Source organism: Coprinopsis cinerea (assembly GCF_000182895.1).
Source record: "Coprinopsis cinerea okayama7#130 chromosome 12 map unlocalized cont3.12, whole genome shotgun sequence".
Classification (NCBI taxonomy): domain Eukaryota; kingdom Fungi; phylum Basidiomycota; class Agaricomycetes; order Agaricales; family Psathyrellaceae; genus Coprinopsis; species Coprinopsis cinerea.
In genome coordinates, this window is record NW_003307533.1 from 1,729,342 (window position 1) to 1,753,192 (window position 23,851).

A 23,851-nucleotide genomic window follows, 5' to 3' on the forward strand; every position below is an offset into this window, starting at 1 on the left:
GGAAACAGTCGCGATCGTACTGACATGACGAATTGATTCGCACGGCGGAGGCAAACTGAGGCAAGAACAAGCGCTCAAGACCATAGTGCTTCAAAGTCATAGTCAAAGTTCATGGCCGATTGGCACCGGTGTGTTCTGACAGAGGGCTAAGGGCTTCAAAGTTAACCAAGACAATTTGCAAGCAATTCCACCAGAGTTCGTCTAGAGATTCTGCCGAATGAGAATGGCCATGTTATTTGTGTATCCTGGGGTATAGACCGTGTAGGGTTCATGGGTAGGGTCCATATAGACTTTCAAAGTTTCGAGACCGTGGCGAACGTCAAGAATAAGCGGTACACAGTGCCACGAGCGCAAGTAATATGCGCTCGAGCGCTGAGCTCGCCCAGATCAGAGCGCGCGGATGATCCCGAGCGGAGGTTGAAGATGAATGATGTGGCGCAAACCTTAAACTTTCTTTTTCTTTCCTCAACCAACACCACACCCCGCCGACCTCACCCTCAAGACCGACGACCTCGACGACAAAATGGTAAGCATTCGTTGTCAGCGACGACGAGCTCTAGCGTTGGCGGTGAAGTGAACTCGCAAGACGATGAACAGCGAGCTGGATGGTGAGTCTCAGTCGTCGATGTCGATGTTGAGCACGATCTAACCGATGTGTATGCATTCCAGATTCCCCCATAGTTTCTCTTACATACGAGAACTGGATACGCTGAGCGAAAGCTATGAAGCGTTAAACGCTGGGTCGTCGCTTTACCGCACGACGCTAGAGCTCCGAAGCGCAGCTGCTCAATATTTTGAGTTTTGCTGACTTCGTCTCAATGACCAGCCCCCCAAGTCTAAGCCTGGAAGCGGAAAGAAGCCCGCTGCTGCCCCCTTCGGTGCCAGCAAGACCACCAAGGCCAAGAAGAACCCTCTCTTCGAGGCTTCCCCCAAAAACTTCGGCATCGGTGCGTAAAACCGCTGCGATTTGGCTCACTGTCGTTTTCTGAACTAGGACAATAGGCCAGGACATCCAACCCGTCCGTGACCTCACCCGATTCGTCAGGTGGCCCGAATATGTTCGCCTTCAACGCCAGAAGGTCATCTTGAACCAGCGTCTCAAGGTTCCCCCTGCCATCGCTCAGTTCAACCACACCTTGGACAAGAACACCGCTACCCAGCTCTTCAAGCTCCTCAACAAGTACCGCCCCGAGTCCAAGCAGGAGAAGAAGGCTCGTCTCCAGGCCGCTGCTGCCGCCACTGCTGAGGGCCAGGAGGTCAAGGACACCAAGAAGCCCCTTTTCGTCAAGTACGGTCTCAACCACATCGTCGCTTTGGTCGAGGCCAAGAAGGCTTCCCTCGTCGTCATTGCCCACGATGTCGACCCCATTGAGCTCGTTGTCTACCTCCCTGCTCTCTGCCGCAAGATGGGTGTCCCCTACGTCATCGTTAAGGGCAAGGCCCGTCTCGGTACCGTTGTCCACAAGAAGACCGCTGCCGTTGTTGCCCTCCAGGAGGTCAAGAGCGAGGACCAGCGTGACCTCGCTACCCTCGTCTCCGCCGCCAAGGCCAACTTGTGAGTTGCATATGATCTTGACGAATTCCCCTTCCCACTGACCCGCCTCTCTAGCACTGACAAGTACGAGGAGCAGCGCCGCCAATGGGGTGGAGGTATCCGTGGAAACAAGTCCGCCCAGATGCTCCGCAAGCGTGCCAAGGCTGCTGGTCAATCGACCACTGCTGCCCAAATCACCAAGCTCTAAAAGGTCGCTGTCGTCGTGTCCCTGGGGAGGTCTCGCTATGCCAAGTAGAGTACACCAGTTATCATTATCGTCGATATGCTTATGCCCATATGATGCATCGGTTCCATGCAGTGACCACGTCCTATCAGTGTACATTAATCTTTGCCTTCTGGCTGTTAATTATTCGTGGATCTCGCGGTATGAGTGGGATCATGATATTAGCCCTTGCGAGATGGGATTGACATCCTGCTGTCGAACATTCTCCATCCATCGGCTAGACTCATCCCACACGCGCTACGGTTCTGAGGTTCAGTCGAGGCTGTGACCTTCAGCATGGTGCTCCCCCCCTCACACTATTTCGGAACGAGTCAGGCTTCGCCGTCCTTGTTTCTAGTTTCCAAAATGGAGCTCTTGGATGATGTTTCTCTCGTTCGACGTATGGTTCGAATCAGTACGACGTTGTCTTCCTGCCCCTGGAGCCGTCATTTTCGCTGCCGGCGCTGGGCCTACGCTTCAGGATGAAGCACTCGTCTCAGCAATAATGGAGGCCCATCAGCGCTGATTGTGAGTTTCCCCTTTTTTAGGCTTTGTCGGACGACCTTTGGCCGCAGTTTGGAGTGGCCGAAGTTGGCGTCGACCATATGGACCACGAGCCTAACGGCTATGTGTAGAAAATACTAGCCGCCCTTCTCCCTTCTATGCAGTGTTCACCATTGCCTTGCAATTGCGTTAATGAGCTTGGTTGGTGGGTTCATTGAACTTAAATCTCTCTGTCCACCGCATGGCTCCGAATCCGGTGCGAAGTCGTCTTCCAGTAAACAGCTTGCTGGTCATTTCCGCTGCCGGTGCTGGGCTGCGTTGCAGTGTGAACCGCGTGTCTCAGCTTGGTTGAATCACTAACCTCTGCATGCTATTCTATCAGTGCTAATTCCAAGAACTCGTATTCCAGCTCCTTGGGCTTTGTCCGCCCTCGGTCTGCAGTAGTTGCTGCCTTGACCTCATCTTGTTTGCGTTGGATGGCCCTCACCATTCAGGAACGTCTGATTCTTCGTTGTATGTAACGTTGCTCCGGCTTTGGCGCATCGCTGCGAGTAACATCCTGAAACGCCTGGCTTTGTTCATGCGGGGGATGGCAATCAGGTCTTCGCGTAAGTCGCAACTTTGCACAACCCGTGCAATGAATTGACAGCGCTTCGGCGTGTATTGACGATCGTCTAATTTTAAATAACAGGTCTGGTGTTTTACAGTGCTCGACGGCGCAAAGGGAGCGCAGCAGATGAAGCCTGAATGGTGAATATTCAGGTGAAGCTTACTGTAAAACGCGGTAGGGAACTTGTGTTTCGACTCTTTGATCCGTCTATCCCTTGTTTTCGAAGGGGATTGCGAGTCATGGTGCGTCATAACTGATGTTGGAACCCGGACAATGTTCTCATTATTATTGGACTATGGTAAATTAGGGACCAAGGCAGAAGTAAAGTATTATATCCACGCCGTCTGTCCAACGGGGCTTTCGTCGTGGCTCGGCAAAGTGCTCTGCGGTTATTTTGGCACTATCCCAGCTGGCAAGGATCTTGCGGGCGTTGGGAACCCAGTGGAATACGAGGGTAAGTATTAATTGAAGAATTAGTTGAAGCAGTGCGGCTGCTAACGAGAGTATTGACCAGCGCTTTTTGACGTCGACTTGGCGAGATCGTGATTTGAGCTTGCGGGGAGGGAGATCGCGGGTCAGGGCCTTGAGATGCTTGAAGGCGGTGGCTATGTCTGGGCGCCTTAATGACTCTGCTTGAGTCATGGACTGGACTAATGGACGCAGGAACGCGAATCCTGTTCGTGTCTGTGGACAGGTAAGAATTATGTCGCTACTTGAAAGAATGAATTCTTACCTCTAGAAATTCGTGTCTCAAGAAGTTCCCCAGGCAATAGACGTCCACTGGGAAAGGGTCGTAGGGTTGGAGAGTGGAGAACTCCGGCACGCTGAAATCAGTCCCCTCGTGGTGTATCTCGAGTGGTGACGACCCAAGATCGTAGCATCTTGAGAGCCCGAAATCAATCAGGTAGTATCGAGTGCGTCCACGACAAGTTTCATACATGACGTTACCATAGGAGATATCCCTATCAGCACAGGTCAGCAAGTATCGATTGGCGAAAGTCAATGATGACTCACCTATGTGCTATCCTGTAGTCGTGAAGGAACTGGACCCCCTAGACGGAGATGGCGGGTCAATACAATGAAACGCGCGTTGTAGCCTAGCACTATTTACCTCGAACAACTGGTGGAAGAGTTCGACTGCGTCGCCGATAGTTTCAAGCTTTGCATCACCGAGGGAGTGGAGAAGGGGCATCACGATCACGACTGTGTTTTCATCGCCTGGGACCAGAAGGGTATCCAGCACAGGAACGCAGTGATTTCTAGCATCGGAGGCTAGAGGTTCCTGGGACAAGAAGTCAAGTAGAGCTAGTTCTTGCTCATCCTCGGGGCTTGTGAGTCGTTTCAATACGACTTCTTTGCCATCAGTCAGGCGTGTGCCGTAGTTGACGTATTCTCTCTAAAATAGGAACAAGTTTACTCTTTTGTCGAATGCCGTGAATGACGGGTGTTGTGATCGTACCTCGGGGTCAGAGTGGTTGTTAGACCTCTTTGGTCTAGTCTTCTCGTCAAGCACGGGATTGTGGTTGGACTGAAGCCGGTAACCATTGCGCAGTAGCCACTGGTACCGTTGAGTCCACCAGAATGCTTCGCAGAGGGTTACGGTGGAGGCGCAGCTATGATGAGTGGTATTAGAGCTAGTAGACATGATTAGAGGAAGGGCTGTTGTAGTATAAATTGAAGAGGGGATGGAAAGGTAAGCGAAATGTGAGGCACTGTGGTTTCTTTAAAGCCATTCGCAAGGCATATGGACACCGGAAATAGATCGCAACGGTGAAACCAACGTGAAGCTGAAACCTTCTGTTGAAAGGCCAGCTAACCTCACTGGCAGTCCGTTTGCATGGGTGGTGCGAACCCCATGCAGGTCTCTCTGCCCCGCTGCAGATTGAAATGGAGATATCGATATGATTACTCCCAACACCGGAATCAAATTTGAGTACAAGGCATACTGGCGATTGGAGACGTCAGTTACGAAATTGATATCAGGCCCGGCTTGTAGCCTTGCGCTTGACCCTTAGCGTCTAGGCAATATCATGCGCGGCTATCGGGTTTGTGAGGCTTTGTGTTACATTCCTTTACCGCTTGGATGGCTGGAGTCATTCACAGATGTCCGAGTCGTGGTCAGCCTCGGTCATCAGCCCGGCGGGATGGTTGCTATCACGTTAGGCCCTTTCGAGAGGGAGTTTTACCCTTTTGGGATCCTCTCCGCTTGCAAGTCGATGTGGGTGCAGGGACTGTTGAAGGAATGGAAAAACCCTGTTATTTTTCGCTTCGCACCGATGTCGAAATTGATCCCTATGTTAGACCACTCAGACAGAGTGTCTTGTAAGGCAGGTCAATAAGAACGAGCTAAAAGGCTTAATATTGAGACTTGATTCGAGATAGCCCGCAGTCTCCGCAGCCCCGTAAGGCCAAAGGATGTGGGCACGCGCCCGGATATCCGATTACTGAAACGAGAAGATGCAAGTCCCCACTGCCACTCGATGTCATTAGAAGTTCAATCAGCCGGTCACTTAAGCGTATTGCTACATCGGTTTACAAGCATCGATGGAGCCTAAGTGCCAGATACTCACCCTTTTTTTCTATCAGATGCTCTGGAGAATTAAACTCATGATATGATGTACCCACAGATCCCCTGGCCGGGAAGCAAGTGACCGGGAGAACCAGTGCGATCGGAGCGTCTCAGCGCCCTGAGATCGCGTTAGATAGTCCCGGGGACGAAATGAAGGCTTACGCACCTTCTGTCTGATCTTCTTTCATTCTCAAGGCTAAATGCATCGCTTGAAAAGGTCATATAAACAAGTTTCTGGGGCACTTCCACCTGAGAGGCATGTGGCGCCACATACGGTGACGTCGACCTCCCGTTAAAAGCGGTACGGGAGAGCGTGCTTAAACTCATTACGATCGCCACAGCTCACAGGGTAGCTCCGCCTCAGCTGAAAGGTCCTGAGGACGCTGAAATTGTCACTTTAATCTGCCACAGCTCTGAGGCTGAAGACTGCTGTGACTTCCCTTCGTCCAAACTGCGCCCCAGGCACTCTGAATCAAGGTTTTCAATGACCTTCGTCCGATAACCACGGCTATTGCCAGCCAGTAGGATCCGTTCAGTGATGCATACATTTCTTACCCATCCATTGCAGCCCCGCATACTATTGCATAGGAAGAAGCCCGAGTCTCCGAGTCCAAATCAGTGCGCTGGGGACGTGCCATCGAGCGCCTAACGGAATACAGAGGTGCCGAAAGCTGGCGCATTGATGGTAGCATTGAATCTCCGCTCAAATGAGGAGGCGCGACGCGCCGACGCGTCGGGCGTCGGCTGCTCTTTGTTTTGAACCACGATGTCGACGCACTTGGTCGCTCAAACCCGCCTAGTGGGAAATCTGGGCAGCGCGCCCGTCGTCACGATTTCTATCAGAGCTCGGTTCCGTGAGTTTGTATTGGCCAAGCACTTCCCAGTGACTCACGCGCCGACTGCGCGATGCCATAATAAAGAACGCGACGCGTAAAATATATATGTGAGGCAGGGCCCTTTCAGGCTTTGTTCGCTTTTCTCACTCAAACGATGCCTTTTGGTTCGTTTTTCAAGAGGAGGCCTGCGCCGCCTGGTTTTGCCAATGGACAGCTCATACCTGAAGCGACGGCGTCGTGAGTATTATTGCCTACAGCCTTCTTGGTGCTCTACTCACGGCCAGTTGTTGTCGCGCTGGCAGTTGGCCGTCGCGAATCACTCTCAACTGGGTTGGCTCTTTCTTGTCGGTCGGCTACTCTAGGCCTTTGGAGAAGGAAGGCAAGTTCCCACTGTTATTGAATAGCGCATTGGCAGGGAACTAAAGTTATCCTCGAATAGACCTGTGGTCACTCCCAGCGTCGCATCTGACACAGGACATCACCGAGCGCGTTGAGGCTAATTTCTATAGGCGATGCGACCCATCGAAGCGCCCGAAACACTTAAAGCCTTCTTTGGACGAAGAGAATGCACCTAGCCAAGATAGTTCCGCTCCAGAGGCAGTGCCTAATGTCCCGGCAGACAAAGAAAACTCACAGTTTGACGAGTCTCTGTTCAAGGCATTTCATCAAACGATTGCTCTACCTTTCTGGGTGGCGGGCGTTTTGAACCTGATATCAGGTATGGAGCACATGGTTCCGGCTTTCATAAGTCTGTCTGACATCTGATTCTTCCCAGACACATTGCGAACGACTACCCCGCTCGTTAGCCAGGTGTTTCTGAAATGGCTCACCGAGGCATACTTCGTACATCAGTCAGGCGGAGAAGAAAACCTTCCCGACGGTGTACCAGCGCCAAAGGGTATAGGATATGGTATTGGTCTAGCCTTTGCCATTTTCGCAATGCAACGTAGGTATTTTCCTTGTATGCCGCTCATATACGCATGACTGACGCATAACTGGCAGAAATCGCGAGCTTGGTGAGATGACCTAAGCCTGGCAATGATTGTCACTAACCTCCATGCGGCAGACCGTCAATTACAGTGTTCAAAGTAAGGCTTCGAATTTCATCTGATGTTTCGTGCACTGACCAGGTCACGGATTAGTGACGATGACGCTTGGTCAATCCGTTCGTGCGGGGGTAAGCATATCTCGTTTCAGAATAACAGCGACCTGCTTGAGCCTGGCCTTAGATTACCGGTATGGTGTTTCGCAAAGCTTTGCGAATGTCTGGTCGCGCGAGACAGGACCACAGCGTTGGTCAGGTCATCACAATGGTATCCACGGATGCGACCAATTTGGACATGTTCGTGGCGTTCGCAGCACATCAGTGCGTATTCCCCTTTGCTTCTCTCCGGGCCTGTGCTGAACTCGTCACAAAACAGGCTGTGGATAGCCCCAATCCAGGCAGGTTTACCTTTACGCTTCCCTGTCCCGTCGATTAATGAGTCGCCCACCGTTTAGCTCATCCTCGGCTTTGGTCTGTTGATTGGCACTGTAAGTTTGCTGCACAAATGACCGACGGCACCGTGCACTGATCACTATAACTGGTGCCTTAGCTTGGATATTCAGCGCTGGTCGGGCTTGGAGTAAGATATTTAAATGGCTTGTTCACCATTCGAAAACCTGACAGATCACGTATCCAAGGTCATCATCATCGGGTTCCCGATCCAAGGCCTTCTCGTCCAGATTATGTTCGCTCAACGGAACAAAGGAATCAAGATCACGGACAAACGCGTGCTACTGACCAACGAGGTTAATCAAAACTCTTTGTCTGGAGATGTCTATTAGATCACTCATTCGCTACTACAGGTCCTCCATGGAATTCGGCTGATTAAATTCTACGGATGGGAATCTTTCTATATCCAACAAATCGGCAGGCTTCGAGAGCAAGAACTTTACAGGATTCGGAACGTCTCGTAGGTTTCTTTTCCAAAATGTCCGACTGGCTGTTCACCTATCCGGCTCACAGCATCGCAGCATCGCTTCTCTTCTCGGTATTTTCTTTTGTACCCGTGGTGGCAACCATCCTTTCCTTCGTATGTCGCGGTCCCTCACACCTCTTGAATCCGGCTAACTGTCCAACCCCATAATAGATTACATATGCTCTTACGGGCCATGAACTTACCGTTGCGACGGTCTTCACCGCGTTGCAGCTTTTCAACGCAAGTCGAAACCGACTCTAAGCGGAACCGCATAGCTAACCAATATTCTAGTTGATAAAACTTCCTCTTCTATTGCTTCCCCTCTCGCTGAGCATGCTCGCGGAGGCCATGGTTACACTACCCCGAATTGGCAAGCTGCTGGTGTCACCCGACCTCGAGGATCCTTATACCTTCGATGCAGACTCAAAGTATGCGGTCAGTGTTGACGCCGATTTCACTTGGGAGGTTGCTCCGTCGCTTAAGGACAATGGGGAAGAGAAATCCGACGAAGGCAAGGAGAAACCTACCGGTCAGGAACTCAGCACCAAAGAGAGGAAAAAGAAAAACAAGAAAGGATCCAAATCAGAGCTCCCTCTGTCAACAGGCGACGTGGAACTCAAGGAGACCTCACGAAACGACGGGACAGAAAGCACCGCACCATGACCGAAGAAGAGAAGCCCTTCGAACTGAAAAATCTGAAGTTGACATTCCCAAGGGGTGGACTAGTTGGTATTGTTGGTCGAATTGGTAGCGGAAAGGTACGCGTCGATGCTCAACTCCCAATGCGAAACTTTGTCGCTAAGCAATTCCCAGAGTTCCGTTCTGCAGGCTATCATCGGTGAGATGCGCAAGACACGGGGTGATGTATGCCGAGCATCTCGATGGGTCGACACCGTTGACTAACGGCGGCTGTGGCCAGGTTGTTGTTGGAGGTACCGTTGCCTACGTGCCCCAGATACCTTGGATTCAAAACGCAACCGTACGGGAGAACGTCATCTTCGGCCAACCCGACAACGAAACGAGGTTTCAAGAGATGATCAAGGCCTGTAGCTTGACACATGACCTGGCAGTGCTCCCTCATAGAGAATTGACCGAGATCGGGGAGAAAGGAATTAACCTGAGTGGTACGTTCTCTATCCAATCGATCCAAGTCTGTGTTTCATGCGTTTGCTTATACAGGAGGACAGAAGGTTTGTTCTATTCATCCGTGTGTCGCGGGGTATATCCAGCTTTTGCTGACGAACGTCTCACAATAGGCCCGTATATCGCTCGCCCGAGCGGCCTATTCTCAATCGGATATTGTCTTGCTTGATGATCCGCTATCTGCAGTGGACGCCCATGTCGGAAATTCAATCCTTGAGAACTGCATTTTGAAGGGCCCGCTTGCCGAACGAACCCGTATCCTCGTCACTCACTCGCTTCAAGTCTTGGACAAACTAGACTACATCTACGTGCTAGATAACGGAACCGTAATTGAGCAGGGGACATATACGGTTAGCCTTCATTGTGGCGATATCGAAAGGCTATGCTGACGACGCTGTCATTGTGTAGGAACTTGTTGCTAATGGGCCGGTTTTCTCGCGACTGGTCGAAGAATATGGACAGAAATCCGCATTCACTTCCACAGGTTCGAACTTGAACGAACGAGCGGAATTGACTTCAGTTCAAATCAAGGACGACCTTCCCGAAGTAGCCAAGGAGGCGCTCATGCAAGCAGAAGAACGAAACATTGGCGCTGTCAGCTGGGATGTCTACAAGCGATACCTATGGTATGCTGGAGGGATGATTTGGCTATTCATTTTGTTATCCATCTTGATTTTAAATCAAGCTGCTGCGGGTGCGCGAGTTTCGTTTCTCGTCCTACGGTCCTCCATCTAACCTGAATCGCAGTTGGAGACAATTTATGGCTCGGGTTCTGGACGTCCCTGGAGTTCCCTAGCCTCAGTCAAGGGGACTATATGGCGGTATATGCTGCATTCGGTGAGTGAGGTTAAACATACAGTTCACGTTGCTCTCCTCACCACACAACAGGTGCCGCCCAAGCGATTTTGACCTTCTGTCTCAGCTTTGCCTTCGCGTAAGCACCCAACCCTAATGATTTTGAACGCCTCGTTTACGCTGCCATCCAGGTTGATCTCGCTGCGAGCAGGACTGAAGCTTTTCAAGGCTGCGTTAAGGGCCATCCTGCGCTCACCACTCTCGTTCTTTGACACTACTCCTATGGGTTAGAATGCACCATTTTCAGGAGTTCCAAGACTGACCATCTCTGCAGGCCGCATCGTTTCCAGGTTGTCGAAGGACCAGAATATCCTTGATAACGAGCTGTCACCTACGATGTACAGTGTAAGATACCAATTTGGGAGCCTCCGCCATTCTTGAAACTGACGATCTTTACAGTTCTTCCTCATCTTTGCAAGTATGTTCGGAGTGGTAGGGCTGGTTTTCTACACCTTCCCCTACCTCGGGATCAGCTTCGCTCCAATCGGGGTGTTCTACTATGTCATGTTCTCCTATTATCGTCGCACCTCCATTGAAACGAAACGCCTCGAAGCGATACTCCGATCCACCTTGTATGCTGCTATTTCGGGTACGTGCTGCGGTCGTTTCATGGGAAGTGGCGATTAATATCATTCGAACAGAGTCGTTAACTGGGTTGTCGACAATCCGTGCCTACGCTATGGGAGTAAGTGTTGACCAATCCTTTTCGAGGATAGGAAGCTAACGGGATGTCGACCATGGCGAACAGGAAACGGCCACTCGAAGGGTGGACCACGGCAACGACCTTCAAAACAGAGCCTACTACATGACCATCTCTACTCAACGATGGCTGGCAATTCGGTTGGACGTCTTTGCCAATCTTCTCGTCCTTGGTATCGGCCTGTTTGGTTCTGGATTCCGGAAGACTGTGAATCCTGCTATGGTTGGAGTCGTTCTTTCCAACACGTTGGCGCTGACCACTATCTTCGGTGAGCTTAAAGTTGGGCTCTATTGATCTATTGACACCTTACTCTTGTCCCAGCGGAGATGGTTTCCCAGTTTGCTCAAAACGAGCAGAACATGAATTCGGCTGAACGCCTTATGCATTACGCTGACCTCCCTCCGGAGGCTGCTTTGACAACCGAGAACGACCCACCGACTTCGTGGCCGCAGAACGGGGAAATCAAGTTCGAAAAGGTGCAGATGGCTTACAGGGAGGGACTTCCTTTAGTCTTAAAGGACGTCTCCTTGAAAGTGAATCCACAAGAAAAGGTATGTTTTATCTACCTGCGCTATTCAGGCGGCTGACATTTCCAAGGTCGGGGTAGTGGGTCGTACAGGTGCCGGTGAGTTCATGCACTTTCTCCGTGAAGAATTGGGACTGACTGGCATTCCAGGCAAGAGCTCGCTTCTACATGCCTTGTTCAGAACTGTAGAGCTCTCTGGAGGCAAAATTGAGATCGACGGCGTCGACATCAGCACCATTGGCTTGGAAACTCTGCGAACGCGCTTGGCTCTCGTCCCTCAGGATTGTACGCTATTCTTGGGAACATTGCGTGAAAACCTGTGAGTGAACAAAAATGGGTTTTGATAATTCGCATTTAACATTTTCGACAGGGATCCCCACGGTCAACGGACTGATGCAGAGCTCATCTCAGTCCTTCAACGAGCGTCGCTACTCCCTCCGGACGGTGTTTCAGATCCTGTCGCTGAAGCCAAATTCAGTCTAGATGCTGTTGTCGGGAACGAAGGTAAGCATGGCGATTTACTATGTGGTTCCCCGCCACCGTTAACACTCTTCGTCTACAGGATCCAACATGAGCGCAGGTGAAAAGCAACTAATTGCACTCTGTAGGGCTCTCGTCCGAAATAGCCGTATCATCATTCTGGTAAGATTGAACGTCTTGGTTGGGTTCAAGTTTTTTGAAAGACGGAATAGGACGAAGCAACGAGCAGTGTGGACGTCGAAACCGATTCCAAGCTGCAACAGACGATTCAGAGGGAGTTTGCCTCCTCGACCCTCCTCTGCATTGCACACAGGCTGAACACGATCGGTATGATGTCGTTCTTCACTCCTGGATTTGGTTACCTGATAACCCGAACAAACTCAGCCTACTACGACCGCATCCTTGTCATGGACGAAGGCAGGGTTGCCGAGTTCGACACTGTCCTGAACCTCTATGACAAGGAAGGTTCTATCTTCCGAGCGCTTTGCGATGAAGCCAACCTTTCCAGGGCGGATATCCTCAAAATTCGGGGGGAACACGAGGATATGAAATCTGAATCGCGTTAGACCAACCCCCATGGTTGTGTTTATATTTTTTTCCAGTTAGCGTAGTTTATATGTTGGGATGGGTTTTCCCTAGTCTGCCTTCGAGATCCAGCCCCGTTTCATGCTATACCCTAATCATACCCTCCACCTCTGGGGTTTCCGTGGTTCTATCTTTGGATACAGAAGTACGCAGGTCGCCGGACCGGGGTCTTGACTGGGAAGGACCAGGGTAGAGGAGATTCCCAGCGTGAATATTCGTCGAACTTGGGGTGTTACGCGAAGTCGAGTCGAGGGGTACGATGTACATGGCATTGGTAGGGCGAATGGGTGCGTGGCCACGATGGTTAGACGCGTTGGGATAGAAAGGGTCGTTCCTCGCGTTCTTGAGGGCTCCATACGTCGGTTTTCGCGGGCAGCCGTAATTTCTACGACTAGTCGTTCTGCCCGCGCAATTGGCAAGATTCCAAGATGCTGTGCATTCGGCGATGGCTGTTTGTCGACGCAATTGCAGCAAAACCGCGGCGAACCCGCTGAACACTTCAAAGTCTTGGGTGCTTTGGCATAGGTTCGAGGGACCAACTTCGTGCCGCAGATATTCGATCGTGCTTCACTCCTCCAAGAAACTTGGAGACAGGTCAGCTACCGACTGCATAAGATAATCTGTGGCCAACTCACGGTACCCAGTTAATTTTGTGCAGCAGCCTCCATTTCCCGTAGCATCCTGGGTAAAGCCTCTTCAAGGACCCAAAAGACAGCATTACACGCCATCGTGACAGCTATCCAGAAGAAATGGAGGTAGAATCCGAACCAGGCGACAGCCTTGAACGCGATTGTGAACCAACGAACGAGTGGTACGACGATTTGCCAGGCGAGATAGGCGGAGGTGACGGTTGCGATGACGAGCCGGGGTGTTCTGTGGGTGTAGCTGAGGATGAAGAGGGAGGTTAGGATCCATAGTTGAGTCCAGAAGGAGTAGTTTGAGATGAAGGGGATGGCGAGCAACATATTCTTGGAAGTTGTTGTTGCTGGTTTTGCGTTCTGGTGACTGGTCGATGACGATGGGTTGAAAGGACGAGTGATGCCGAATGTGATTTTTGGACCGCGTGCGAAAAGTGCCGGAGACGGCCGAGTTAGGGGTTTGCCTTTTAGGGAGGGCGGGCGCTTAATGGCAGGGGGCTTTCTGAGTTTGCCCAACGTTCATGTGTTCCTGCTGAAGATGTGGCATGCACTAATAAAAAGGTGCATCCATTCTACCAATTTTCAGCCATATAGTATGACTTGGGGCTTCCATGGCTAAGAATCGAGCCCAGATCCCGTAGGGAGCCCAAAGTATCACTTTCAACGCCGCCTTCCCCCAGAACGGATGTCGTTTCTCGTAGGGAGAGGTAGTCTTTAAGTAAGCATAATATCTCTCAAAGGATAGTTCACGATCGGGAAGGAAGCGTCTGTACAATTGATACCAATCATGTGTAGTCGTGAACCCAAATGATACTTCGTTCGATGCAAAGACCATCGCGATTCAGCTATACAATAGGGAGCTGACTACGGCTTGTTCGATTGTATCTTCAGTACCAGGTACGAGGCGGGGGAGGGAGCCCAGGTACTGCTGCTCAATGTGAAAATATGTAGCATCCTATCTCTGTTGCCTCGCAATTGGTCGTCGAGATCGACGGAACAAAGATACTTCAAATTCTCAGCATCATCCCATCGAAACTGTTGAAATGTTATCCCATTGCTTTGTCAGCGCAGCATGACACGGCGAACAAAGTCCTGTCGAATTTGATCGTGGGTGACGCAGTCGTCTGAACTGGAACTAGGTCGGAACTAGGTTGGAGCCAACCTGGAGCCAGCATTGTGAGTACCTTTCCGTTCAGAAACAAAGGGGCACTCGAGGGCTATGGCAGCGCGTGGCAAACGCGAGGCAGAAAGAAGGCCGTGAGCCGGACTATACCCACTGGCCAGGTAAGGATTCGGGCTGGCGTCACCGAGAACAAGCACCGGCCAGCGGGGGGATTGAAACCCCTCTACGTTTCACCGACCTCGATCTATCATATTTTTCGCAGGGCAAAAAAGACTTGCAAGTCCTTCAGATATTCGGGTGGTGGGTTACAGTGCAATAATACTATCAATTACCAATAAACCTCGTAAAGTACACAAAATCCAGAAATGCAGTAGATGTTTGAGTCTCTCAACTTTGCCTTTGTCGCGATGACAAAGGGAAATTTTGTTATTAAGGTGTTCTACCAGAATTCTCTTCAAGTCCGCTGAGATGGAAATGTTGAAGGTCCGCAACCGTTTTCAAAGCTGAACGTCAGCTCATCTAACTGTAACTGCGTCTAAGACTGGGTTTCAAATTCTGGATAGGCGGAAAAGGGCTGGATACCCCTCAATGAGATTTGAATCACCATCATCTGATGATGCCTGGCTGCCACGAGTGGACGGTGATCCTACGCAGCCAAACCCCCGGCCGTCCGTACTTAGAGGCCGAAATTGAAAGAGACCCCGTCCTCATTGCTGCCATGCGCACACAGCCCCTCATATGTTCTTTGTGTAATCGAAGGTGACAGCTGGGTGCAGGTGAGTTCCATCAGTAGAAAAGTCATTCAGAGATTTCGTGTACTCGTACACGGTGGCTCAGGTCGCAGCAATGTCATAAATACTGTATCGATATCTGGTTGAAATCACGATGGTTCAAGTCTGAGATTGGGACATACCAGCAGCCTTGAGTATTCCGTTCCAAAGACCTTCCGGCATCGCTCGTTCCGGATTCCGATCAGATGGGTCGGACCTTCCCGCGGCCACGTCGTTGAGATTGCGGTACGACCTTGACTGCAACCTCGTTGTCGTTCTCAAGGTACGTACGGTCCCACTCTGCTCTCGCCATCGCTGAACTGGAGACATTCAGGTGTCTCAGTCTCATTCACGGTTCCAGTCTGGTGGCGCCCGGCCACTAGACCCCTTGACAGGTCCAGACGCTGTAGCGCTCGAGGGGGCGGGGGACCCGTCGCTGCAAGCCCCTAGTGGCCATTCTCGTTGCACCTCTCCCCTCTCACGCTTCAGTACCGTCTCTAGTTCATTCGAAGCCAACGCTGGAGTGCTTGTACCAGGATGTTTCGGGCGACGCGCGCGCCGGGGATCCCAGAAGCACATCCCACACCATCTCCAGTTCACTCCATTCGAAACCGGAATGCCTGAGCTGAATCAGGCCGGGAGGGTGTAGCCATAAGACGGCCTCACCTAGATGGAAGGCCTGTTTTAGGGATGGGAAACATTCCGCCCAGATATTCATGACTTTCTTTTTGTGAGTATGTTGTGTTGTCTCTTCTTGGCTATCCCTAATCCGCGATTGCTCACTGGTTTGATTCTAGCGCGTGTATCACAAGTCAAAGGGGCGCATAATCCAACTCGTCAAGTAAATCACCTCTGTCCTCACCGTCCTCAGCCCCGAGGTCATCTGGATCAATAAACCTATCGTCGTCATCGCCATCCCAAGATCCCTCGTCTGTTCCAGATTCCTGTCCTGTGTCATCGCCATGGTCGCTTTCCCCGCTGTCGCCACCGTCACCATCACTGGTCTCACTGTCGTCGTCATCACCATCGTCGTCTTCACTCTCATCCTCATCATCATCTTCGCTCTCATCCTCATCGTCGTCTTCGCCATCGTCGTCTTCGTTTTCGCCATCATCGCCTTCTTCATTGTCATCCTCATCCTCTCCAGCATCCATCTCTTCATCCTCTTCCGGGCTCCCTGTTTCCATGCCCTGACTACTACCACTAGACTCTGTGCCGGGGTCTGGGGGGATGTCGAGCGCATCACGGTCCCTCAGCAGTGCCTTCGTTGCATCGTGGGTTGCAATATGGCCTACCCCATCCCCCCGGAACCTCATTATCATGTCCCTATCAACAAATCTGTACATTCTTTTAGTGTTGTGCTCTCTGAATGATGATGTCACTTACATGTTGACATGAAAATAGTTCCAGTCAGTCCCATTGTCGGTCTCGGGCCTCGCAATGGTATTCCGCATTCCGTTGCTTGACCTTCCCTTTCCAAAAACAGGAATGAGATGCACTCCTCGGATGATGTGCTTGGGGTCCAGGAAGCCGAACGCAGGTGAGTCGTCTTTCTTGGGGTTGATGAAACCTACTCGGGGAAGCCTCTTCTTCGCCCACCCTCCCTCGTAGTCAGCTGCCTTGGCCAGCCATCGTACCCATACAAAATCCATGGTGCGCTCTCGTGCAGGCCCTGGTGGTGCACCAGGTCCAGTGTACAGCACTCGAACATGGAATGTACCCAAAATCCGGGCAAACCAGTATGAAGTGTCCGAATTCTCGTGGGCAAGGACCATGATGTCAGCGTGTCGTCCGGAATTTAGTGAGTCTTGATCTCGTCGCATATCATATGTTGTGTAATTGATTCGAAGGACCTTGTGGCGGAAGAGCATGTCATCAACAATAATGACCTGGGCGAGCTCCTCATCGGTGAACTGGTGTTCATCGTCACCGTCATAAGGGAGGCCCATGAGGCGCAAACGCAGGTGCGTGAGTAGATCCCGATAGAAAGTCTACGCTAAATGAATCAGACAAAGCGACATTTTGCGAACACAGGGATGACTTACCCTCAAGGGCTGGGTCATTCGGATTGTCCCGCTTCCATTGGGGAAAGTACAACTGGCACGCGCGTTTGGTTTCATGCGACATCTGGTAGGGGAGATCGGGAGCGCCATCGGGTAAGGGTTCATCTATATCGAAGTCGACTGATGCCCTAACACCTTTCAGCGGCTCGCCTTTCGTCTTCATGGCTTGACCCTTCTTTCTAGATGCTCTGAACTGGTGCATAATACGCTCGCGTCGCTGGAGCTTGGCAATCCCTTGCGTGTAATCACGGCGATCGGACTTTTCATACAGCTTTTTTACACGCCGGTGCTCGCACTCGCCCTGGAACCCGGTCAGAATAAATAATGAGAGAGAGTTATATGGCAACATACCGTCTGCGTTGAGTATCCATCAGTGGTGCCATACCTCCCTAATTGCTGTAACATAATGTGTGAGTGAGTGTAGTTTGTATGTATATGGATTGAAAGTGGTGCTTTTTAGGCCCTGAATTCTTCGGTGTAGTAGCTGCCTTTCCCTTTCCCTTCCTCTCCACAGCCTTGGCTCGTCGTTTTGCCTTTGCGAGGATCTCTTTTGGAAGGGCCCGGGTGTCAAATGCACTGCAAGTAACAGAAATAAACCGGCGGATTCTCTGCCCGAGTCGGGTAGTGGAGGTCTCCAGGGCATTAAGGGTAGTGGATGTGTGAAGACGTAACTTGGCTAACCCATGCCATGTAGCAAGCTCGAATAGAAGGTCCAGCACCACAGTATTGTGCTTTTTGGGAAGAAGGCCGTCGAAACAGGCAACTGCACACTGGAGACCGATGTATAAGGGCATTAAAGCAGATGGGACAGGAGGAACGAACCTGGATAATGTCCTCATAGTCGCGCCCAGCTAGCTTCCTCATATCTGAAACACGTTTTGGAAACCGACGGATAGTGTTGCGGCCATAAGTTGGAACAGCACGATAGCTTTACCACTGGTTAGCATTCGGAGTCTCGTAAACAAAATGCGGCACCTTACTTGTCATTTAATTGCTGCAGCTTGGCAGGGTCATACGCGTTCAAAATACGGATAAGGTGTATGAATATCTCCTTGCCAACACCTAGTTCAAACTCGTGGAGGAGGTCCGGAACGGCCATCGAATAGAAATTAAAACCAAATTCGTGAAGCCGAGTTGAAAATGCATTCTAATTTGATATTAGACCTTTGATCCTTCTGAGTAGCTGGGAGACGTACTCGGGTAGGAGTCAGTGAAGTCTTCGAGAGGCTCTCCTGCACATAGGTACTTGTTATCGGAATCCCTTTCACATACATCTTCTTCCTTGCATTTTCCACTGTAACCCGGCGAGCATGTGTATCAACGCGAGGGTTTTCATCCCGGGTCTTGTAATCCGATTTTGTTCCAAGCTTGGGACCATCCGTTTTTAGAACAAGGCACTGAGGACATGGACACCGTGCAGGGTTTTAATGCACATGTGTAGTACTCTAACACCATATTGTGAGCATTGATGCACTTCTCAGATCAGAAACCACTCACTTTTCTTTATAGTCCATAGAATGCGTGAAGAAACGTGGAAACCACTAAGGAAGGACAGGGGTAACCCCTGGGTAGCCGGACACCTACCCTTACCCCCACCCCCCAAAACCCCTACCCCTGACTGAGGGGTAGGGGGTAGTACCCTTACCCCCAACCCTGGGGGTTTTGACCAAGGGTTTTAATCATTTTGGCACTAACAATCACTTACAGTTGTCTATATGTATATTTTTATGTGTTTTATTGCGCATACAGCAGTTATTTAGTAGAAAATATACATAGATGCTGAAATAAATGGGTTTTGATTGATTTTTATCAAAACCCTTACCCCCGACTGGGGGTAGGGGTTTGGCCAAGGGTAGCCGGAGACCTACCCTTACCCCTACCCCCGCTCTACCCTTGGCCTCTACCCCGGGGGTTTTAAAACCCCTTGACCATCCCTAGAAACCACCGACGGACAACGCCATCAGCAAACTCCCACTCAACACCATGCTCGTAAGCCACCATAAAGTCAGGGTTGAGTAGGAATAGCCAGATTGCCTGAATGAACTCCCGACGAGCATGTGTCATCTCCTCTGCAATAGGGAGCTTCCCAAAGGCTTCGAAAAAAGCCTTTTCGTATGTCTTGTCAAGTTCCGGGATATACGCGAGATGATGGGCGGAGAATGATGATGGTTTTGCCCTCTCGTATTTCGACTGGTTCCCAATGTAGAGATAAATCGGCCAGAGTGTCGCACTGCCGAAGCTGGTTAAATGGGTTCCATCAGAATAGAGGGCAATGGCAATGACCACAGGCTCAAGCTCCCCTGGCGGTGTAGAGTCTACTAGTTTTTGATGTTCATCGTGAAAGGCTGGTGAGGTGTAGAGCTCCGAAAAGAGCTCGTCAGTCTGGTGAGGAGATGTTGGGGGGAATGTGCCGTGTTTGAGCAAGAATTCTCGGTACGGGAAAAGGTGGAACCTCTCCGCAGCGGGCTCCTGGAGGGCCGACTTGACGACTTTCGAGTATTGGGCGGTAACATATGTCATCAATGGTGAATGTGGGTGCATCCTCCTCTGAAGGATGGCGGACACCAGAAGCAGCCATGCGGAATGTCGTGGATCCCTCCAGCCATGGATCAGGTGCAGGAATTAAGGAGGCAGGTCCGCTTCGGAATTTATCTATTCGACGAAGCTCTGTCTTGACCTGGATAGCCCTCGCGTCATCGAGATTGAAATTCGGGCTGTTGCATGACACCAATGAGCGATTCAAAGCGCCCAATCGAGAGCTGGCCTGATCCGCCCTCAATAAACCAGTTCATCATCATGTGGGTGGTCTCGTTTGGAAATAGGGTAGAGTCTGATGTGGTAGAGGCTGACGACGATGGCTGAGGGGGTGGAACGCGATGTGATGAAGCGAATGTAGGTGCATCCGCAATGTCGTTGAGGGTTACAAATTGATCGGGGATATAGGAGGGTTTTCCGTGAGGGTAGTACCGGAAGATCTTGTAGCAATTGGGTTCTGTGTAGTATCCCCCGTCATTGGTGCCGCCTGAGTGACTGCTATCAGAAGTCTGACTCGATAACTCTGGAGCTGGGGATGGTGCACGGGAGATGAGAGCGCCAGGGGCAGGCGCCATTGGCTCATCGGCGCCTATCCGAGTCGGACCACGAGACGCCCCAGCTGCAAACGGCGCCTGAGACAGGGAATGGGCGGACCTCGTGTCGCCAAAATCGAAGTTTTCGTCATCAAGCTACGGAAATAATATTAATTTTAGACTCTAAAAGCATGTATGATTTCGTACGTTAGAATTCTCCACATTGTCAGCTTGCGCAATCTCTATCCCTGCATCCTCTGGCTCACTCCCTCTCATGCTGGCGTCTCTTGGACTATCATCCCCATCGGAAAGATCCTCCATCTCAAAATCGCTCTCCAGTCCATCGTTGGGTAAGCCAGAATCTCGGAGGCCTGGTGTTGTCTTTTGTTCTCCGCGCCATTTCCTTTTCCCGGGAATACTCTTCTTGCGTCCTGGGTTGTTCCTACATTGCCACTGGTGCGACTTGACCTGTTTCTGAGTAGGGTATTTTTTACTGCAGAATTTGCAGTGGAGAACCATGGTGGTGGGGAGGCGACAACAAGGGAAACCGATGCGCCAGAGAATGCCTCCCAAGCATCCCTAATTGGGATTAGAGTTACACACAAAGCTTCGATGCAACATACTAGCTGTCAGTCACGGTTACCCCGGTCCCCAGTCCCAGATTTCCCGGACTGTTCATGTGGTACAACGCTCAGTAAGTTTTCTGAGCTATTACATTTCGGTTCTGATTTATACTGCACATTTGACAATCTATACCTCTTAGAATGGCCCTTTGCTAACTGGGATTTGAACCGTGTCGAACCTGAATCGGTCGGAGTTTGGACGCGACAAGCGCGGAGTTTGGACGCGACACATGTCGCGTCGCCATCAAACTCTTTTTCTGCTGCACCCACATTGCCGTTATCGTCTCCCAAGATTTCCGTAGCCCGCGATGCCTAGCGCTGACAATGAGAATGGAAAAGACAAGTTCAAGCAACATATAAAGGGCCTTGTAAAGGCGCTGAAGGCCAAAAAGCAGAGGAAAAAGGTTATTCCACAGTGTGTAGTGTTTTCTTCCTTTCTTTCGCGTGTTTCCTTTGCTTATATCTTATAGTGAGAAGATTCTGAGCCTTTATATGAAAAAGGCGAGATGGATTAAGATTGGCGTGCATCTTTTTTTCGAGTTCCATGAGCCCATATATGCTCGATTGGGTCTCGAGCTTACGGCCGCTCCTCAGGAATCACAGGAGATCTCGGAGGAATCACAGCCTCTCGAGAACGGTGTCAATAGCATTGATCCAGCGGTCGTGAAGCGGCTTCAGCGAGCAGAAAAGTAAGTTCTACCGATTGGTCAGAAAGATCAAGCTCTAAATTCTAATCGACATATAGGGAACGCAAGAAGCAATCGGAAGTTGCATGTACAGAATTTCTGACGATGCTACCCAAGTTTCCGAAGACGTTGAAGGCCATTCATGCTGATGACCCCGACTTGCTCGAGTTCTTCCTTGACGAGGTGCGTGAATCAGACTTCTTGAAATTCTTGCCACTGCTGAGACATTCACATTCTAGATGCCGAGACCAGGCAAACAGTGGCAGGAACGACGATAGCAAGAGTCTGAAGTCTGATATCATTGCCTATATCCCTCTTGACCCCAACATCGATCATGTGAACCCACCGATTGTGAAAGGAAGCTCGAAGGCGATGCGTGGCTACAACCATGACGTGACTGGGGGCCTTTTGGTCCCGCTTGAACTCTTTGATGAATGGCAAAAAAATCCCGCGTGCGTCGCTCCTTCTTTCTACAACTTCTACGGTGGTCTCTGACAAGATTATGCAGGAGATTCCGCAATAAATTTAAGGAGGGTAAAATCACAATCACTGAAGAGATATGGCCACGTTTTTGTTATCCCGAAGGTACCAAGTACGATCGTAAGCGAACATTTTCTGGTCTCTTCCGTGGGCATTTGATTGTCCGGGTGCGTTGTACTCTCTTCGTCATTCTGTCTATTATTGCTGACATCTACAAGACTCTAAATCATATCCTTACCGGCCCTTCGACCGCGTTCCAGACCGACCCCGACAAGAATGCAAAGTCGAGCAAGGCCCAACTTCACAAGGTTGACAGAGTCGAAACTCAGCATATCGCCTACGCCGCCACTCAGTGTTACCTTCATCTCTCATCCCTCAGTAGTTGGAGCGAACTCGACAACCAGTTCTCACTACGTCTTTTTTACGAGAACATTATTGCAGTCCTTTCACTTGACATCCCGTGGGCAAAGGAGACATTGGAATGGTACCAGACGTGCGTAGTAATTCGTACACCCTTTTTTCTGACTGATTCGGTATCCTGGCGTATCCAGCCAGGTTCCTGGACTGCACAAGGTCAAGAATGGTAGTCGTGGCAACAATCGAGCAATCCAGCAACGGGAAATTGACCCTGTTGCATTGCTGTTGGAGCAAGCCCAAGCGGATGAGGCTGAAGCTCACCCGCCGCCACCTCCGACACCTCCACCACCTCCAGCGTCTCAGCAACGTGTCAGCGAGCCTCCTCGGCAAACCAATCCGCCCCCTACGCAGTCTCCACGCGCAGCCACATCACCGATTCCTTCTCGAGAGCAACCCACACCACCAGCACCGAGTCCACGAAACGACGATCAACAGAAGAATGACGCCGACCTGGAGGAGAGTCTATTCCCCGAGGACGAAGAAGAGGATGCAGCCGGTGCCCAATTCGCACGACGACGACGTACTAATGATGGAAAGGTGTGTATATCTGTCGTTAAACTCTTGCTTTCAAGCTTCAAGACTCACCATCTGAAAGGACAATGAAACCGCTTGCGATGATGACGATGACTTACTTCTCGCGGTGTTTGGGGGCAGGGAAAATGGTCGGTCTGACAGTCCGCTTTCAGAACTCGATTTTCTTCCCGAAGATGAACCCGAGGTAGCGTTACAATTCCCTTGCCGTCTTTCTTGCTACTGATTGGTATCAATTCAGGTCGCAGTTCCGAAAAAGAAAAGCAATTCACGCTCGGCAGCACAGCACCTAAACAGTGACGACGAAGACGACGAGCAACCTGTCCCCTCCAGGTCTCGCTCAGCCAGGCAGAAGCAACAGCCAGTCGACGATTCGGTGAATGCTTCGCGTCAATCTCGGTCTCGGTTGAAGAGAAAAGCGACCGACGTGGTGGAAGATGGGGGTGACGATGAGGAAGAGGAGCTCGAGGAGGAGGATGCGCCAAAGAGGAAGAAGAAGAAGGCAGAAAAGGCGAAGAAGCCAGTAAAGGCGAAGAAGAAGTAGTCCATTGACAATCGCATGCATCAGGTAAGTGGTTATCAGCTTAAGCATCGAATGTACCTGACTTCCTGCTAGAATTATTTTCCTCCCAGTATCAGATCTCCGTCTTCGCGCTTTGCTTCCCCAGACTTTCACACTACCCTTGCTTTGCTATTAGCTGCTTTCACTCTCGTGTTTCCCTGCTTTGAACGTTCTGTCTCTATTGCTTTCCATTTGCAGTCGTATTCAAGATGTTCGTGTGCGTGTACTTTACGGTCTCTTACTCTAATGGATGATGTCTGCTGCCTGACTACTCCCTGTGTACTCCTCCTGGAACTGAGGATCTCTGTGGAAGCCTGAGGAGAACGGAGCCACCTGTACAGAGCGATGGAGATCTGGCGAACCC

The 23,851-nt window shown here is 50.8% G+C and overlaps 8 protein-coding genes across 8 annotated transcripts; 4 read left to right on the top strand and 4 right to left on the bottom strand.

The window, feature by feature from the left end:
- Positions 1-589: 589 nt before the first annotated feature.
- On the top strand, positions 590-1,847 carry CC1G_07750 (60S ribosomal protein L8; the record flags this gene model as incomplete). Its single annotated transcript, XM_001835155.2, has 5 exons — positions 590-608; positions 670-680; positions 827-947; positions 1,003-1,555; positions 1,610-1,847. The coding sequence occupies 5 exons, from the start codon at positions 590-592 to the stop codon at positions 1,740-1,742; spliced, it is 837 nt and encodes a 278-aa protein (XP_001835207.2). The 3' UTR covers positions 1,743-1,847.
- Positions 1,848-3,174: 1,327 nt separating this feature from the next.
- Positions 3,175-4,516, bottom strand: CC1G_07751 (other/AgaK1 protein kinase; the record flags this gene model as incomplete). The annotated part of the gene is made up of 5 exons (XM_001835156.1): positions 3,175-3,555; positions 3,605-3,833; positions 3,886-3,923; positions 3,983-4,267; positions 4,331-4,516. 5 exons carry the CDS (start codon positions 4,514-4,516, stop codon positions 3,175-3,177), a joined length of 1,119 nt encoding a protein of 372 aa, XP_001835208.1.
- A 1,690-nt stretch (positions 4,517-6,206) lies between these two features.
- CC1G_15457 (hypothetical protein) lies at positions 6,207-8,900 on the top strand (the record flags this gene model as incomplete). Its single annotated transcript, XM_002910134.1, has 14 exons — positions 6,207-6,294; positions 6,716-6,994; positions 7,052-7,222; positions 7,279-7,292; positions 7,343-7,364; positions 7,419-7,453; positions 7,506-7,642; positions 7,698-7,743; positions 7,777-7,809; positions 7,872-7,901; positions 7,960-8,067; positions 8,125-8,231; positions 8,285-8,351; positions 8,529-8,900. 14 exons carry the CDS (start codon positions 6,207-6,209, stop codon positions 8,898-8,900), a joined length of 1,509 nt encoding a protein of 502 aa, XP_002910180.1.
- Positions 8,901-9,099: 199 nt separating this feature from the next.
- On the top strand, positions 9,100-12,507 carry CC1G_15458 (ATP-binding cassette; the record flags this gene model as incomplete). The annotated part of the gene is made up of 17 exons (XM_002910135.1): positions 9,100-9,361; positions 9,417-9,427; positions 9,494-9,730; positions 9,789-10,074; positions 10,128-10,217; positions 10,269-10,314; positions 10,367-10,461; positions 10,510-10,580; positions 10,635-10,824; positions 10,877-10,920; positions 10,984-11,203; positions 11,257-11,486; positions 11,533-11,560; positions 11,612-11,780; positions 11,832-11,965; positions 12,024-12,103; positions 12,154-12,507. The coding sequence occupies 17 exons, from the start codon at positions 9,100-9,102 to the stop codon at positions 12,505-12,507; spliced, it is 2,547 nt and encodes an 848-aa protein (XP_002910181.1).
- Positions 12,508-13,170: 663 nt separating this feature from the next.
- CC1G_07753 (hypothetical protein) lies at positions 13,171-13,491 on the bottom strand (the record flags this gene model as incomplete). Its single annotated transcript, XM_001835158.1, has 1 exon — positions 13,171-13,491. The coding sequence occupies one exon, from the start codon at positions 13,489-13,491 to the stop codon at positions 13,171-13,173; it is 321 nt and encodes a 106-aa protein (XP_001835210.1).
- A 2,378-nt stretch (positions 13,492-15,869) lies between these two features.
- On the bottom strand, positions 15,870-18,219 carry CC1G_15459 (hypothetical protein; the record flags this gene model as incomplete). Its single annotated transcript, XM_002910136.1, has 8 exons — positions 15,870-16,395; positions 16,444-17,048; positions 17,103-17,133; positions 17,162-17,421; positions 17,472-17,516; positions 17,633-17,890; positions 17,943-18,048; positions 18,101-18,219. The coding sequence occupies 8 exons, from the start codon at positions 18,217-18,219 to the stop codon at positions 15,870-15,872; spliced, it is 1,950 nt and encodes a 649-aa protein (XP_002910182.1).
- Positions 18,220-19,034: 815 nt separating this feature from the next.
- On the bottom strand, positions 19,035-20,707 carry CC1G_15460 (hypothetical protein; the record flags this gene model as incomplete). Its single annotated transcript, XM_002910137.1, has 4 exons — positions 19,035-19,609; positions 19,686-19,834; positions 19,905-20,344; positions 20,396-20,707. 4 exons carry the CDS (start codon positions 20,705-20,707, stop codon positions 19,035-19,037), a joined length of 1,476 nt encoding a protein of 491 aa, XP_002910183.1.
- A 412-nt stretch (positions 20,708-21,119) lies between these two features.
- Positions 21,120-23,469, top strand: CC1G_07758 (hypothetical protein; the record flags this gene model as incomplete). Its single annotated transcript, XM_001835163.1, has 9 exons — positions 21,120-21,226; positions 21,282-21,500; positions 21,557-21,680; positions 21,750-21,949; positions 22,006-22,144; positions 22,196-22,470; positions 22,529-22,931; positions 22,990-23,112; positions 23,167-23,469. The coding sequence occupies 9 exons, from the start codon at positions 21,120-21,122 to the stop codon at positions 23,467-23,469; spliced, it is 1,893 nt and encodes a 630-aa protein (XP_001835215.1).
- Between the last annotated feature and the right edge of the window lie 382 nt (positions 23,470-23,851).